The sequence below is a fragment of the Aristolochia californica genome, unplaced genomic scaffold (assembly GCF_029961685.1).
Source record: "Aristolochia californica isolate CCGP_79_NKW_82.1479 unplaced genomic scaffold, dmAriCali1.0.hap1 SCAF_16, whole genome shotgun sequence".
Taxonomy (NCBI): Eukaryota; Viridiplantae; Streptophyta; class Magnoliopsida; order Piperales; family Aristolochiaceae; genus Aristolochia; species Aristolochia californica.
In genome coordinates this window covers 16333179-16344972 of record NW_027181837.1, presented here as the reverse complement: position 1 = coordinate 16344972, position 11794 = coordinate 16333179, and the positions used below count along the sequence as shown (strand labels likewise).

Below are 11794 nucleotides of genomic sequence, written 5' to 3'. Positions count from 1 at the left end.
ACCAAACAACAGAAAATACCTTTTTCTTCTATTTTTTTATTATTTATTTTCTGTGGGTTCCGAACATGCCCTTACTTTTCTTCTCTCCACTTTCTGTGTTCCAAACATAACCTTAAATATAGAAAACTGAATAGGCACGAATATCTTTTGAAAATCAGTTTTTACCTTTCCAACATTTTCTAGAAAAAAACAAGGACACTAAGAGGCCTTACATGATATGAAAGTACCTATTTATGGGCTTTTCGTACACGTTAACTCTGATTATGGCCCGACAACAACAGCAATAAATAAAATTAATGAAGAATTATCATTCTCACAATAAAACAATAAAAAATAAAATATAATGTTTTTTTTATTTTGTTCGTGCTTCACGAGTTTCAGAGAGCCCAGGCCCAGTCCCACACATTAAACACGGATGGTTCCACCAACTTGTGGGCTCACCTTTAGGTAACACGAGCACGTGTTGGGTCCGCCGACCGCGGACACTCTTCTCAATTTTACCAACCATATATTTCCTCTACTCTGCTATATATATATTTTTGCGCTTCTCTCTAGAATTAAGTTTTTTACCTCCTCAATGGCTGCCACTTCCCTCCACGTTGTCTGCAACTCCACCCTCCCGCCGCTGCCCAGATGCATCCCGCGTCAGCTTTCCTCATCTTGCAAAGCGGTTAGCGGCGTCGTCTCCACAACGTCCGAGAAACAAGCGTACTGGTCAGCCATTAACGCCGACGTCGAGGCCTACCTGGAGCGCTCCTTCCCGGTACGGGAACCTCTCATTGTCCACCAATCCATCCACGACTTGGTCCTCTCCGCTCCGCGAACGATGGCCCCCGCTCTCTGTGTCGCCGCAAGCGATCTCGTCGGCGGCGGCGGCCAACGCGACCACGCAGTGGCCGTCGCATCGGCCTTGCATGTCATGTACGCGGCTTCCCGGGCGCACGAGTACCTCCCCCACCTCGTGGAGAGGCCGACACCAGCCGCCCATCCACCCAACATCGAGCTCCTCTCCGGCGACGCTATTTACCCGTTTGGCTACGAGTTGGTGGCCCGATCCGTCGGCGGGGAGCCGGTTCGAGCGACGAGGGTCATGGTGGAGATGGCGCGGTCAATGGGTGCACAGGGGTACCTCCAGGGTCAATACATGCATGCGAGGTGGGCAAGGGGGGAAGGTGGGGTCAGGGAAGTGTGTGAGAAGAAAGAAGGCGAGCTTTACTCGTGTGCGGCCGCCTGCGGAGCCATTATTGGAGGGGCCGACGAGGGTGTTACGCAGAAATTGAGAAGGTTTGGATTTTACGTGGGAATGATTTATGGGATGTTGTTGGGGAGCGGGAGAGATGAGATGAATGGACGAGTAGAAGCAGTAAGAAGTTTCAGGTCGTCAGCACAGAAAGAATTAGAAGGATTTGAGTCGGGGAAAAGGGCTTTTATATCTAATATTTTGGATGTATCAGAAGATTGAGAAAATATACGAAGAAGACGAATACATACTTGTTATTGCAATGAAACTGCAATTCTCTGTTTTTTTTTCTTTTTCCTGGTTTTCATTTTTCTAATTCTGGTAGGGTTTTCCATGGTGGGCGTTTAGAATTTTCGAAACGTTTCCCCGGTTTAAAATTCTAAACGACAGTTATTGTCGTATCTACTCTTCGCCTCTCTTCCTTTACCAAAATCAAATCTAATAGATATATATAGCGCAACATCCGGTTTCAGGAATTTTTGGTGTTGGCTTTGGCTCAGATGATAGTCTAAACCCTGCCAGTCTCTAGCGCCGCCCCCGTTAGCCTTCCACCAATTCTGGTGTAGGGGTGGCATCGGCTTGGTTCGATTGTAAGGCTCGTTTAAGTTAATGAACCGAGTTTGATTGAACCATGGTTCGGTTCGAAAGCTCACAAACTGGCTCGTTAACTTAACGAGTGGCCCAAGATTCGATCATTAGGGGGAGTCGGGGACTCGGGACTCGAGAGAAGAACACCGCGGGAGTAGGGCTAGAGGAGCTTTCATCCACATTCCTCTCTTCCATTTCATCTCTAGCACCGGCAGCAACACTCTTTCGTTCTCTTTGGAATAAGGGATTAGGGATTAGAAATGTTGTTCGTCAAGCGGCAATTCATCGAAAATGGGGTTGTTTTGGTCTTCTTATTCCTCATTCTCCCTCTTCGATTATTCACTCTCTATCTCAATCGCAGATTATTTCCTCCTTGATATCTGCATCTGCAATTTCTTCCTCTCTGATCTTTTTTGTCTTCGATATCTTCATCAAAAGTTTTTCCTCTCCAACAGACCGAAAGAATTAAGTTGTTTTATCTTAATCTTGTATTTTTTTTGGTCGTCGACCTAACACTTGATTTTTTTTTTTTTTTTTTTTATCTTCTGTATTCCATTATTTATCTTCGATCGGATGAATGCCTCTTGTTGATGCTATTTTAGGAACTCCTTCCTACTCATTTCTCAAAGATAATGACTCTCGCTTCTTAGCCTCTCCCCTACTGTTGATTTTTATGTTTTTAGCTACCGTTTTGTTGTGTTTTCCATTTTAAGTGTTTTGTATTAATGTTTTAACTCACCACCTCTCTCTCACTCCTTAGATTCGGCACTGAACGTGTTTCATTCGATCTTTTCCCAGCAAATTAAAAGGTTTGGAGAGCTCTGTCTCGAATCGTATTGTTTGAAGCTAAGATCCATCAAGACTTTGGTAAGAAACTCTCCCTTCTATCCGAATTTTTCTTTTATTCCTCGTGTCTGTTTTATTCTTTACTTCAATTAAAACTCTCCCTTTTATTTTCTGGATGTTGAGTCATCTCATGGTAAGATTAGATATATCATATATCTTTTATTTTCTTAGTAGAAATAACTCTCTCAGTCACTGTCAATCCAAGTGAGAGACCAACATGAAGCCAAATATTTGGCAAATAAGGGTGTTCATTGACCTATACTTTGGACTCTACTTTCTCGGAAACTTTTTAAAGTCAGTATCAAACCCATGAACTTTCTACATTAACCGCATGAAATCCTATTACTCTTTCTGAGAAGAGAAGACTAAGAGAAAAAGTGAGATTGAGAAGAAAGAAGAGGCAAAGGAGAAGTGTGTGTGTGTGTGTGTGAGAGAGAGAGAGAGAGAGAGAGAGAGAGAGAGAGATCAGAAAGGTGGATCGAGCATAATTAGATCTCTTTCCCTAATTCACTATTAGAAGATAGTAACTACAATGAACTAAAATACCCCAGACTTACTCACTCAAAGGTAAAAACATTCATTGAAAAATAAATCATCCAGAAATAACAGAAAATGGTAAGCCCTCCACTGATCATCTAGCATAGTATTTCAACAAAAGAAAAGACCTCTTGTGCCTAAGATACAATCTCATTGTGAATCCAAAAAAAGCAAATAGCAACACTATATTTCTTTGAATCTCAAACTCCAAACAATAAGACCTTGTACAAAGGTTTCAAAGAAAAAACCAGGTGGTAAATCACGACCGGTCAAAAGAAACAAACTCAGAGAGAGAGAAGAGAGAGAGAGAGAGAGAGAGAGAGAGAGAGAGAGAGAGAGAGAGAGAGAGAGAGAGATTGGTCCAAATAATTATTATGTGAGTCACTAATATGCAAAACATTTTTATAGCAGAATCAAGTGGAATATGAAGTTTCAAACACAAATGCAAGATATTAAATTCCAGACACTTCTCCATAATGGATAAACTCTGCAATTAGTAATTGCATATAATGACCACCTGATAGGATTTTTTTTAGAGATATAATAATGTTAAAGGTTAGGGGTATTTGAGTAATTTTATTTTAGGATATTGTGTTCTGAAGTTATAGTTAATATAGAAACCTCCCTAAGGAGGTACATACAAGTTCCTACTTGAGCAGTTTTGATAATCTTGTTTTGTCTTTTCTAGTCAATGTCATGTGTTCCCCTTAGAACTATTAATCTCCGTAGGCATTATTCTCCTTATTGCTGATAAGTATCTTAGATTATGTGTAGGATCTTTGTTATTTGGATTAATTTTTTTCTTTATGTTTTTAATTTATAATTTTTTTTGTAAAAGTAAGAATGTCAACACCTCCACCTCAATTGATATAAATAATTAACACTAGTTCTAGTTGGCCATAGATAGTGACTCCACTCCACCAAAGTCACTACCCTCCAGAACTATTAATGTAATAAAAGTGAGCCTAGATGAAGGTACCCTAAATGAGGATGAAGGTAACTCTACCCATACTTCAAAAAAACAAAAATGATCTCATGTGTGGTTGGAATTCAAAAAAGTCTTACTTAATGGTACAAAAAGGTTCAATGTGTTTATTGTAAAACCAATTTGAGTCTTATTAGTAGTGGAGTGACCACCCATATGAGTCGACATTTGAAACGTTGTCCTGGTAGAAAAGTGGCAATGAGAAAACAAAACACCATAAACTGTCAACCAGTGGGGCGAATGTTGATCAAAGTCCATCTAGACTTTCTTTTACAGATTTTGGATACAAATATGATCAAGCTAAAATGAGAGTACTCATTGCTCATTGGATTCTTATACATGAGAATCTATTCATGATAGTAGAAGATGAAGGATTTAATTTTTTAATGAAGATGGCAAATGTGAATTATGAGAAAATATCCCGTAAGACCACTAAAAAGGAGTGTATGGAGGTGTACGAGTAGAGAAAAAGAAATTAATTTTTTTTAAAAGAGATTAACAAGATTAGTCTTACTACGAATCTTTGGAAGTCCCATAATCAAAATATTGAATACATGGTTATTATTGAGCATTTTATTGACAGCAATTGGAAGCTACAAAAATGAATCTTGAGTTTTGTGCATGTTCCTCCTCCTTGTCGTGGTGTTGACATAGCAGATGCTATTTATAAGTATTTGAAAGATTGAAAATTTTCAAATAAAGTATTTATTATCTCAGTTAATAATATACTACATATAATGATGTTTGTGTGAGAGTTTTGAAAGAAAATTTTTCAAGAAAAAAAAATTGGTTTGTGGTGGGAAGTTATTTCATGTGTGTTGTTGTGCTCATATTCTAAACTTATTAGTCCAAGATGGTCTTGTTCAGATTAAGGATATCATTGAGAATGTGCGTGAGAGTGTCAAATTCATAAATCTGTCTGAGGCAAGACTTCACACTTTTTCTGAAATTGTTCAACAACTAGAACTAGAAGAAAAGAGGTTGGTTTTGATTGTCCAACTCATTGGAACTCCACTTATGATATGTTGTCTTCTGCATTAAAATTCAAAGATACATTCCCTAGATTTCAAGTTAGAGAACCAACTTATGATTGTTTGCCAAGTCTTAATGAATGGGAAAAGGTCGAAATGGTGTTTTGAGATTCTAGAAGTTTTTAATGTAGTACTAATATAATTTCTGGGAGTGACTACCCTATTTCTAATTTGTACCTTAGTGAGGTATATAAGGTAAAAGAAGTTCTGAATTTTCATTCTACAAATGAAAATATTTTCATTGGGACAATGGTTAGTAGAATGAAAGAGAAATTTAAGAACTATTGGGGTGAATGCAATTTGTTGATGATTGTTGCTTTAGTTTTGGGTCCAAGGGTCAAATTAAGGTTGATCGAAATGTATTTTCCAGATATATATTTTGAGGAGGAAACTACGATGAATATAAACTTAGTTTGACGAACCTTATATGAGATTTATGATGAATATGTGTCCTTATATAATGTGGATATTAGGAATGAAGGTATTTCTTTAAGTATTAGCTCTATGGGTGTTTTCACAAGTTGTAGGACATATTCTTCATTAAGTTCAGGTTGGTCAAAGTTAATGACTTATGTAAAACAAGTGGAAGTAGTTATTTTACCAAGGCCAAAATTGGAAAATTATCTTGAAGAAGGTGTATATATTTGTGAGGAAACTTCACGATATGATTTTAATATTTTAGAATAGTGGAAAGTGAATCATATAAAATTTCCGGTACTATCTAAGATGGCAGTAGACATCCTTATAATTCCCATATCCATAGTAGCTTCAAAGTCTACCTTTAGTTCTAATAGTAGTGTAATAGGCTCATATCGTTCTTCCTTGGCACCAAATACAATTCAAGCTTTGATTTGTGGCAATGATTGGGTTCAGGCTCTTCACAATCTCAAGAAAAATCAAAAGGTGAATTTCTTTTGAATAATTATTTATTATGATATTTTTTAGTATATTTTTTAGCTTTATTTATTAAAATTTTGTTTTATGATTACAGTCTGAGAAGAAGATTGTAGAGATAATTCTACCAATTACATGATTTTTCATGTTTTTCTCATCATGGTAATTTTAATATTTTTAACTACATTAAGTAACTAGTAGTGGAAGAATATTTTTTTATCTGACAATAATAAGTTTTATTTTTTTGTTTTTGTCATAGGTGGAGATTTTGCTCATGTGAGGACTTAGTATATTGTTTTATAGCATGAAGAGAAAGAGCTATACTTTATAAATTTATAATGGATTTGTAGTTTTTATTTGGGTGATTGTAAATTGATGTTGATATTTCATTTAATTTTGTTGTATTTGATTATTGTATGGAGTTTATTCATAATATTATGCAGTGTATAGAGTGTTTAGACAATTTTATGGAGTGTTGATGGGGTGTATTGACAATTTTATGCAGATATTATGTACATAGGTTACGCCTAATTTTAAGTAAAGGTCATGCCAAATTTTATGCAGGTATTATATACATAGGTTATGCCCAATTTTAAGTAGAGGTTGTGCCTAGTTTTATGTAAAATATATGCCCAATTTTATGTAAAATGTATGCAAAATTTTATATACAATTTATTTGACATGTATTTTTAAAAAAATTTAAATGTATGTTGGAGCTCGAACTCTGTACATATATTTTTTGAAAAGTTTTAAATGTATGTTGAATCTCGAACTCAGTTACAATTATTGGGCTCGAGTTCGATAACAATTTTAGGATTGAGGCTGGACTCGGCTCGAGCTCGAGTTCGAAATATCTAAATCAAACTCAGCTCGAGCTCGAGTTCAAAATATTTAAATCAAACTTGGCTCGAACAAAGGTAGATTCGGGTTCGGCTTGGCTCAATGCCACCCCTACTGGTGAGTAACCGTAAACTCCGGCCAAGAATCACATACGCATCCTCCAACTTCGATAAGCAAAATTGTACCACCTATCTCCTCCCCACCCATCGTCAGCAGGATGGAGCTCCGTCCCGGCAAGAACTGGGGCTTGTTGCGCCGTGAGGAGGTGGTGTAGCCAAACAACTCCCTGGTCCGCTCTAGGAGGCGATTTGGCAGAGGGGTAATACGTGAACCTTGGCGTCCATGCATGGTGCATGTCAGAATGGGGAAGACGACCTGAATCGAACCCAACCTTCTCTGCATGACGCCATACTCCATCGTTGGAGGTTTCAGGTGTGTTGCCGTCATCGAGCCCTATACAATTCGATTTGATTCATTTAGAAAAATGATTTAAAAAACCCAGATGGGACAAAGGAAGAAGATGATCAATTCGATTTTGATATTTATTAAAACGTCTTCAAATATATGATTTTCTCCCTTAAATTTATTTTTTCTTTCCTTCTTTCTTCAACCAAGTGTTTTTTTCCTGCAGGACCTACTTCCTATTTACTTCTTCTTAAAGTATTTTTTAGTATTTTATGCATGTATTCATATTGAATTCTCTGTTTTATAGTTTTGATTTCCTTTAGTTTTAAGCAATTTTTATCCACTTTCAGTACACATATTAAATATTCCAAAATCCCTATTTGCAATTTATTATGATGCCAATCTTATTTGATTTAATTTTATTGTTATTTACATGTTTATTACAACTTTAATGCATTTTTATTACTATGTTACATTTTTCAACAAGCCATGCCAATGTTCTACATATATTTTAATTTTAGTAATTTTTCTTCTATTTTTTAATTATTAGTTATTTCATGTTATATTTGATTATGTTCACATATTTATGCATTTTTTTATTATTACAACTTCAGTTTATTTTGTTATTATGTTACATTTTACTTATGGTTTTTTCTTATTACAATATTATCTTATTTTTTGAAATATAACCTCAATCTCTCTTTAAGTTTCCTTTTCTCCTGCTTCTTTTGCTTATCTCATTTAAGTCTTACCAAAATTATTAGTTTAATTGTTGATTTAATAAAAATATATTTTTTCATAGTGTTATTGTTTCATTTTCCAATGCACGTATTATTATTGTTATTATTAGTTCATTGTTGCAGTTGTTATTATTGCCTAGGTTCACTCATGTATTTCAAGTAATTTTATATGCATTTCCATCAAGAGACATAAAATCAAGGTCTATGAGGATGAATCGACAAAGTCATTATTAAGAGCTTGTGCCAAAAAGAAATGTCGAGATATCTGAAGTTTGATTATTTGAAGACTTAAGAGTTAAGACAAATAAACAAATCTAAAGAACTCTAGCTTTGTAAGAGGAAAACCAGCTAAATTCCAATCCTAAGGTATATGCATGTATTATAACTTTAGGATATGCAATTTCTTTTAACAACATTTTTATCGATGCATACAAATATTTCAGAAGCTTTAATTCCCTTAGAAATGGCCTATCATGCTTAGAAATCATTTTTGTATACTGGCAATAGGCATGGTTGATCCATCATGTAAAGGCTTGATCAATTATTCAGCATATAACCGAACAAATTTTATAAAGCATGATCTATCATTTACATTTTAACACAACTTGACCAATTTGCAAAGAAAATATTAAGAGATGATTTTGTAATAAGGGAGATTTAGGACACTAATATTTAAAATTTAGAATGAGGAAACAAGACTTTCTAATTCAAAAATTTCAGACTTTGTCAAAAAGGAAACTAAACTCATAATGGATAAGACTTATCTTAAGGAAACTAATGTAATATGATATCAAACAAAAGAAACTTTTAAGGAAGGAAAGATACTCAAGTTAGGCAAAATTTTGACTAGATTTTGAAAACAAATAGGAAATTTAACCAATATTAGCAACTCAAAAAGGGAAGCAAAAAATTCGGCTTAAATTCGAATCTTCACATGCAACAGGATACCAACATGACTTTTGATTCTTTCAATGTGGATATCTCAATCTAGAAAGATCAGATTGAGAAACAGTTAGACTCACATAAATTTCTTTTGAGATATAACTCTCAATATAAATTCTTAGTCATGTTGATGCTCAAACTATTCAGAAAGTTGAGGCTTGCTACGACTACATGAACCTTTTTTGTTGCTTTAGATGTCTTCGCTTGCTATAAAAATTTGATTTCAATTATTCTTTTTGAGTTGGAAACTAGACTCAAATATATTTCCAATGGTATATGTTTTTCTATATGAAACATACAATAAGAGAGTGAAACATCTAATGAAAAACATTAATTGGGAAAGAAGATAAGGGAAAACGAGAAACTCCTATTTTTTTTTTTTATTTTTATTTTTCTTCTTCTTTTTCTTCCCTTTCTTCTCCATCTTCTTCTCCTTTTCCATCTCAAATCTTTGCTTGCTCTGATACCATGTTGATTTCTAGGGACAACACATAAACACAAAAGATCTCAAGGGAATGAGAGAAAAGAAGTACTTTAGCTCTTGGGAGAGAGGAGAGAAGAAACCATGGGTGAGAATGAATAGAAAAAGAGAGAGAGATGTATAATACCCTTAGGACTACATACTTCAAAAGAAAAAAGACATAAAAGGATATACACCAACTCGTATAACTTCAATTTTATGCATCTTTATAAAAGTTCTCCTTATTTACAAGCCATGTCACCCCTACAAACGTGGGTGTCTTTTAATAGATAGATCATAAAAGGATGACGTTATCTATGTAGGTTGACCGAGTCAACTCGCAAAACCCACTCTAATACCATGTTGAATTTCTAGAAAAGAGAAAAAATTTATTGACTTGATGTAATTTGAGCACATAAGTCTCTCTATTTATAATAGAGGGAACAAGCAGAATCCAATTATAATTAAACTACCCTTGTCCCAGTTACACCCAAATTTAAACACTAAAAGAGAAGTCCTATAATATTTGAACAATTGAACATAAATAGAAAAGTAATATAACTAAAACACCTTTAACAAATACTCTCCTATGAGACCTCCTCCTATGAGACTCTTGTAAGTTTCTACCATATTAATTCTAGCTCTGTGAAACTTCTTACTGTAAGAGTCATGTAAGACTCTTTCATATATGCTCTTCAACAAAAAATTACTTCCAACACAAACTATAACAAAAAAACTAATAAGTTTACTACAACTTATTTGGCAGGACGAACAGAAGAACAAGTACACAATTTTTTATAACATGCTAAGAATTTAAAAATTAGGTAATTATATTTTATTTTCATTAAAATTACTTTTAACATGTTTTACTTAGAGTATACTTAGTTTTGGGTTTAGGGTACAACAATTGATTTCCATAATATTATAGAGCATGCCAATGTTAAACACATTGATATAAATATCTCTCAGTAAGATTGTTTTTCAATATTGCGATTACGTATTATAATCTCATATATTTTATTTGGGTTATTTTTTTTGTTGGAAACTTTAAATACTTCTATAAAGACACAATAAAGTCAAACAAAAGTCACAAATATCAATGATAAACAAGCTGAAGATCATGCAAAAATAACAACCCAAAATAATTATGAAAAAGAAAAATTGACGAAATCTTCTAAAAATATATATAACTTATTTCATTTTATACATTCGTGTACAAATATATTTTATTGATTTTATTATATTATTTTTATAAATTATATATATATATATATATATATATATAATATTTTAATTTTGTGCATCGTACATAGCTGTCATAAGAAACATCTAAAAGAATAACATAAAGAAAAAATGATTGACTAGTTCATTCTATATATTTTTTGTGACATAAAATATTTTCTTTTGTGAAATTGTACCTCAGCCATCGATGTTTAATTAATCTTTCCCACAAATGTATACAATTTTTAGTACTATAACATTTTAGATTTTCTTCATTTAACGTTTTTGAATATAAAATATATAATTTTATTTACTATGATTATTCAAAATTTCCTATTAATGTTTAAAAATAGGAACCTTTGAAATATAAGCATGATTATATACATGCCCCTAATGTTAAGTACAATCAATTAAACTTGAATTTTAGGGTATATCTTGTTGGAAAATGGGCCCAAGCCCACACGTCCAAGTGTGTGGAGAATGGGCTGAAGCCCACAGACCATGGAGAAAGTCTACATGCCCACACAATGGTGGCATGATGGTAAATAAAGAGTCATCTCATAAAGATGATATTGATGTAATTAGTTTATGATTTATGTTTCTTATTCACTCTTACTACGGTGAAGGGTATTCTTATAATATTAGTATTTTTGATATCTATAAATGCAACTTAAGGGAAAACGTTTGGATAAGTCCATTATGGTATTCTTTCTTCTTTTTTCTCCAAATTCATCACTCTTCCTCTCCTCCTCCTAAAAATTTCTCTCTACGATTCTTCTTCTTTTCTTACCCCTTTATCCTATTCTACTGTGATTATACATCATGAAATCCTAAGTTTCAACATATCTCATATTTATGATGTAGTTAGTTAGTTTTAATTGTAGTGTATAAAAAAAATATAAAAATCTCATATTTCTTGTTGATTGGTCAATGTGTAGGACCCATTTAATTTTCTCCAAATTCTTTTTTCTTCATTTTCTTTTCTCTCCATTTTCTTAGACAAAGAAGCAGTTAATAATTAAAAAAGTGAGCGGGGGATTTGAGTAACAGTCTGACAGTCATCAG

The 11794-nt window shown here is 33.9% G+C and overlaps 1 protein-coding gene across 1 annotated transcript; it reads left to right on the top strand.

The window, feature by feature from the left end:
- Positions 1–577: 577 nt before the first annotated feature.
- On the top strand, positions 578–1555 carry LOC137952663 (heterodimeric geranylgeranyl pyrophosphate synthase small subunit, chloroplastic-like). Its single transcript, XM_068799728.1, has one exon. It carries the CDS (start codon positions 578–580, stop codon positions 1460–1462), a length of 885 nt encoding a protein of 294 aa, XP_068655829.1. The 3' UTR covers positions 1463–1555.
- Positions 1556–11794: the final 10239 nt, after the last annotated feature.

Bases quoted from the DNA above. Each gene is read 5' to 3' on its own strand.
- LOC137952663 (XM_068799728.1), top strand. From the start codon at position 578: ATGGCTGCCACTTCCCTCCACGTTGTCTGCAACTCCACCCTCCCGCCG.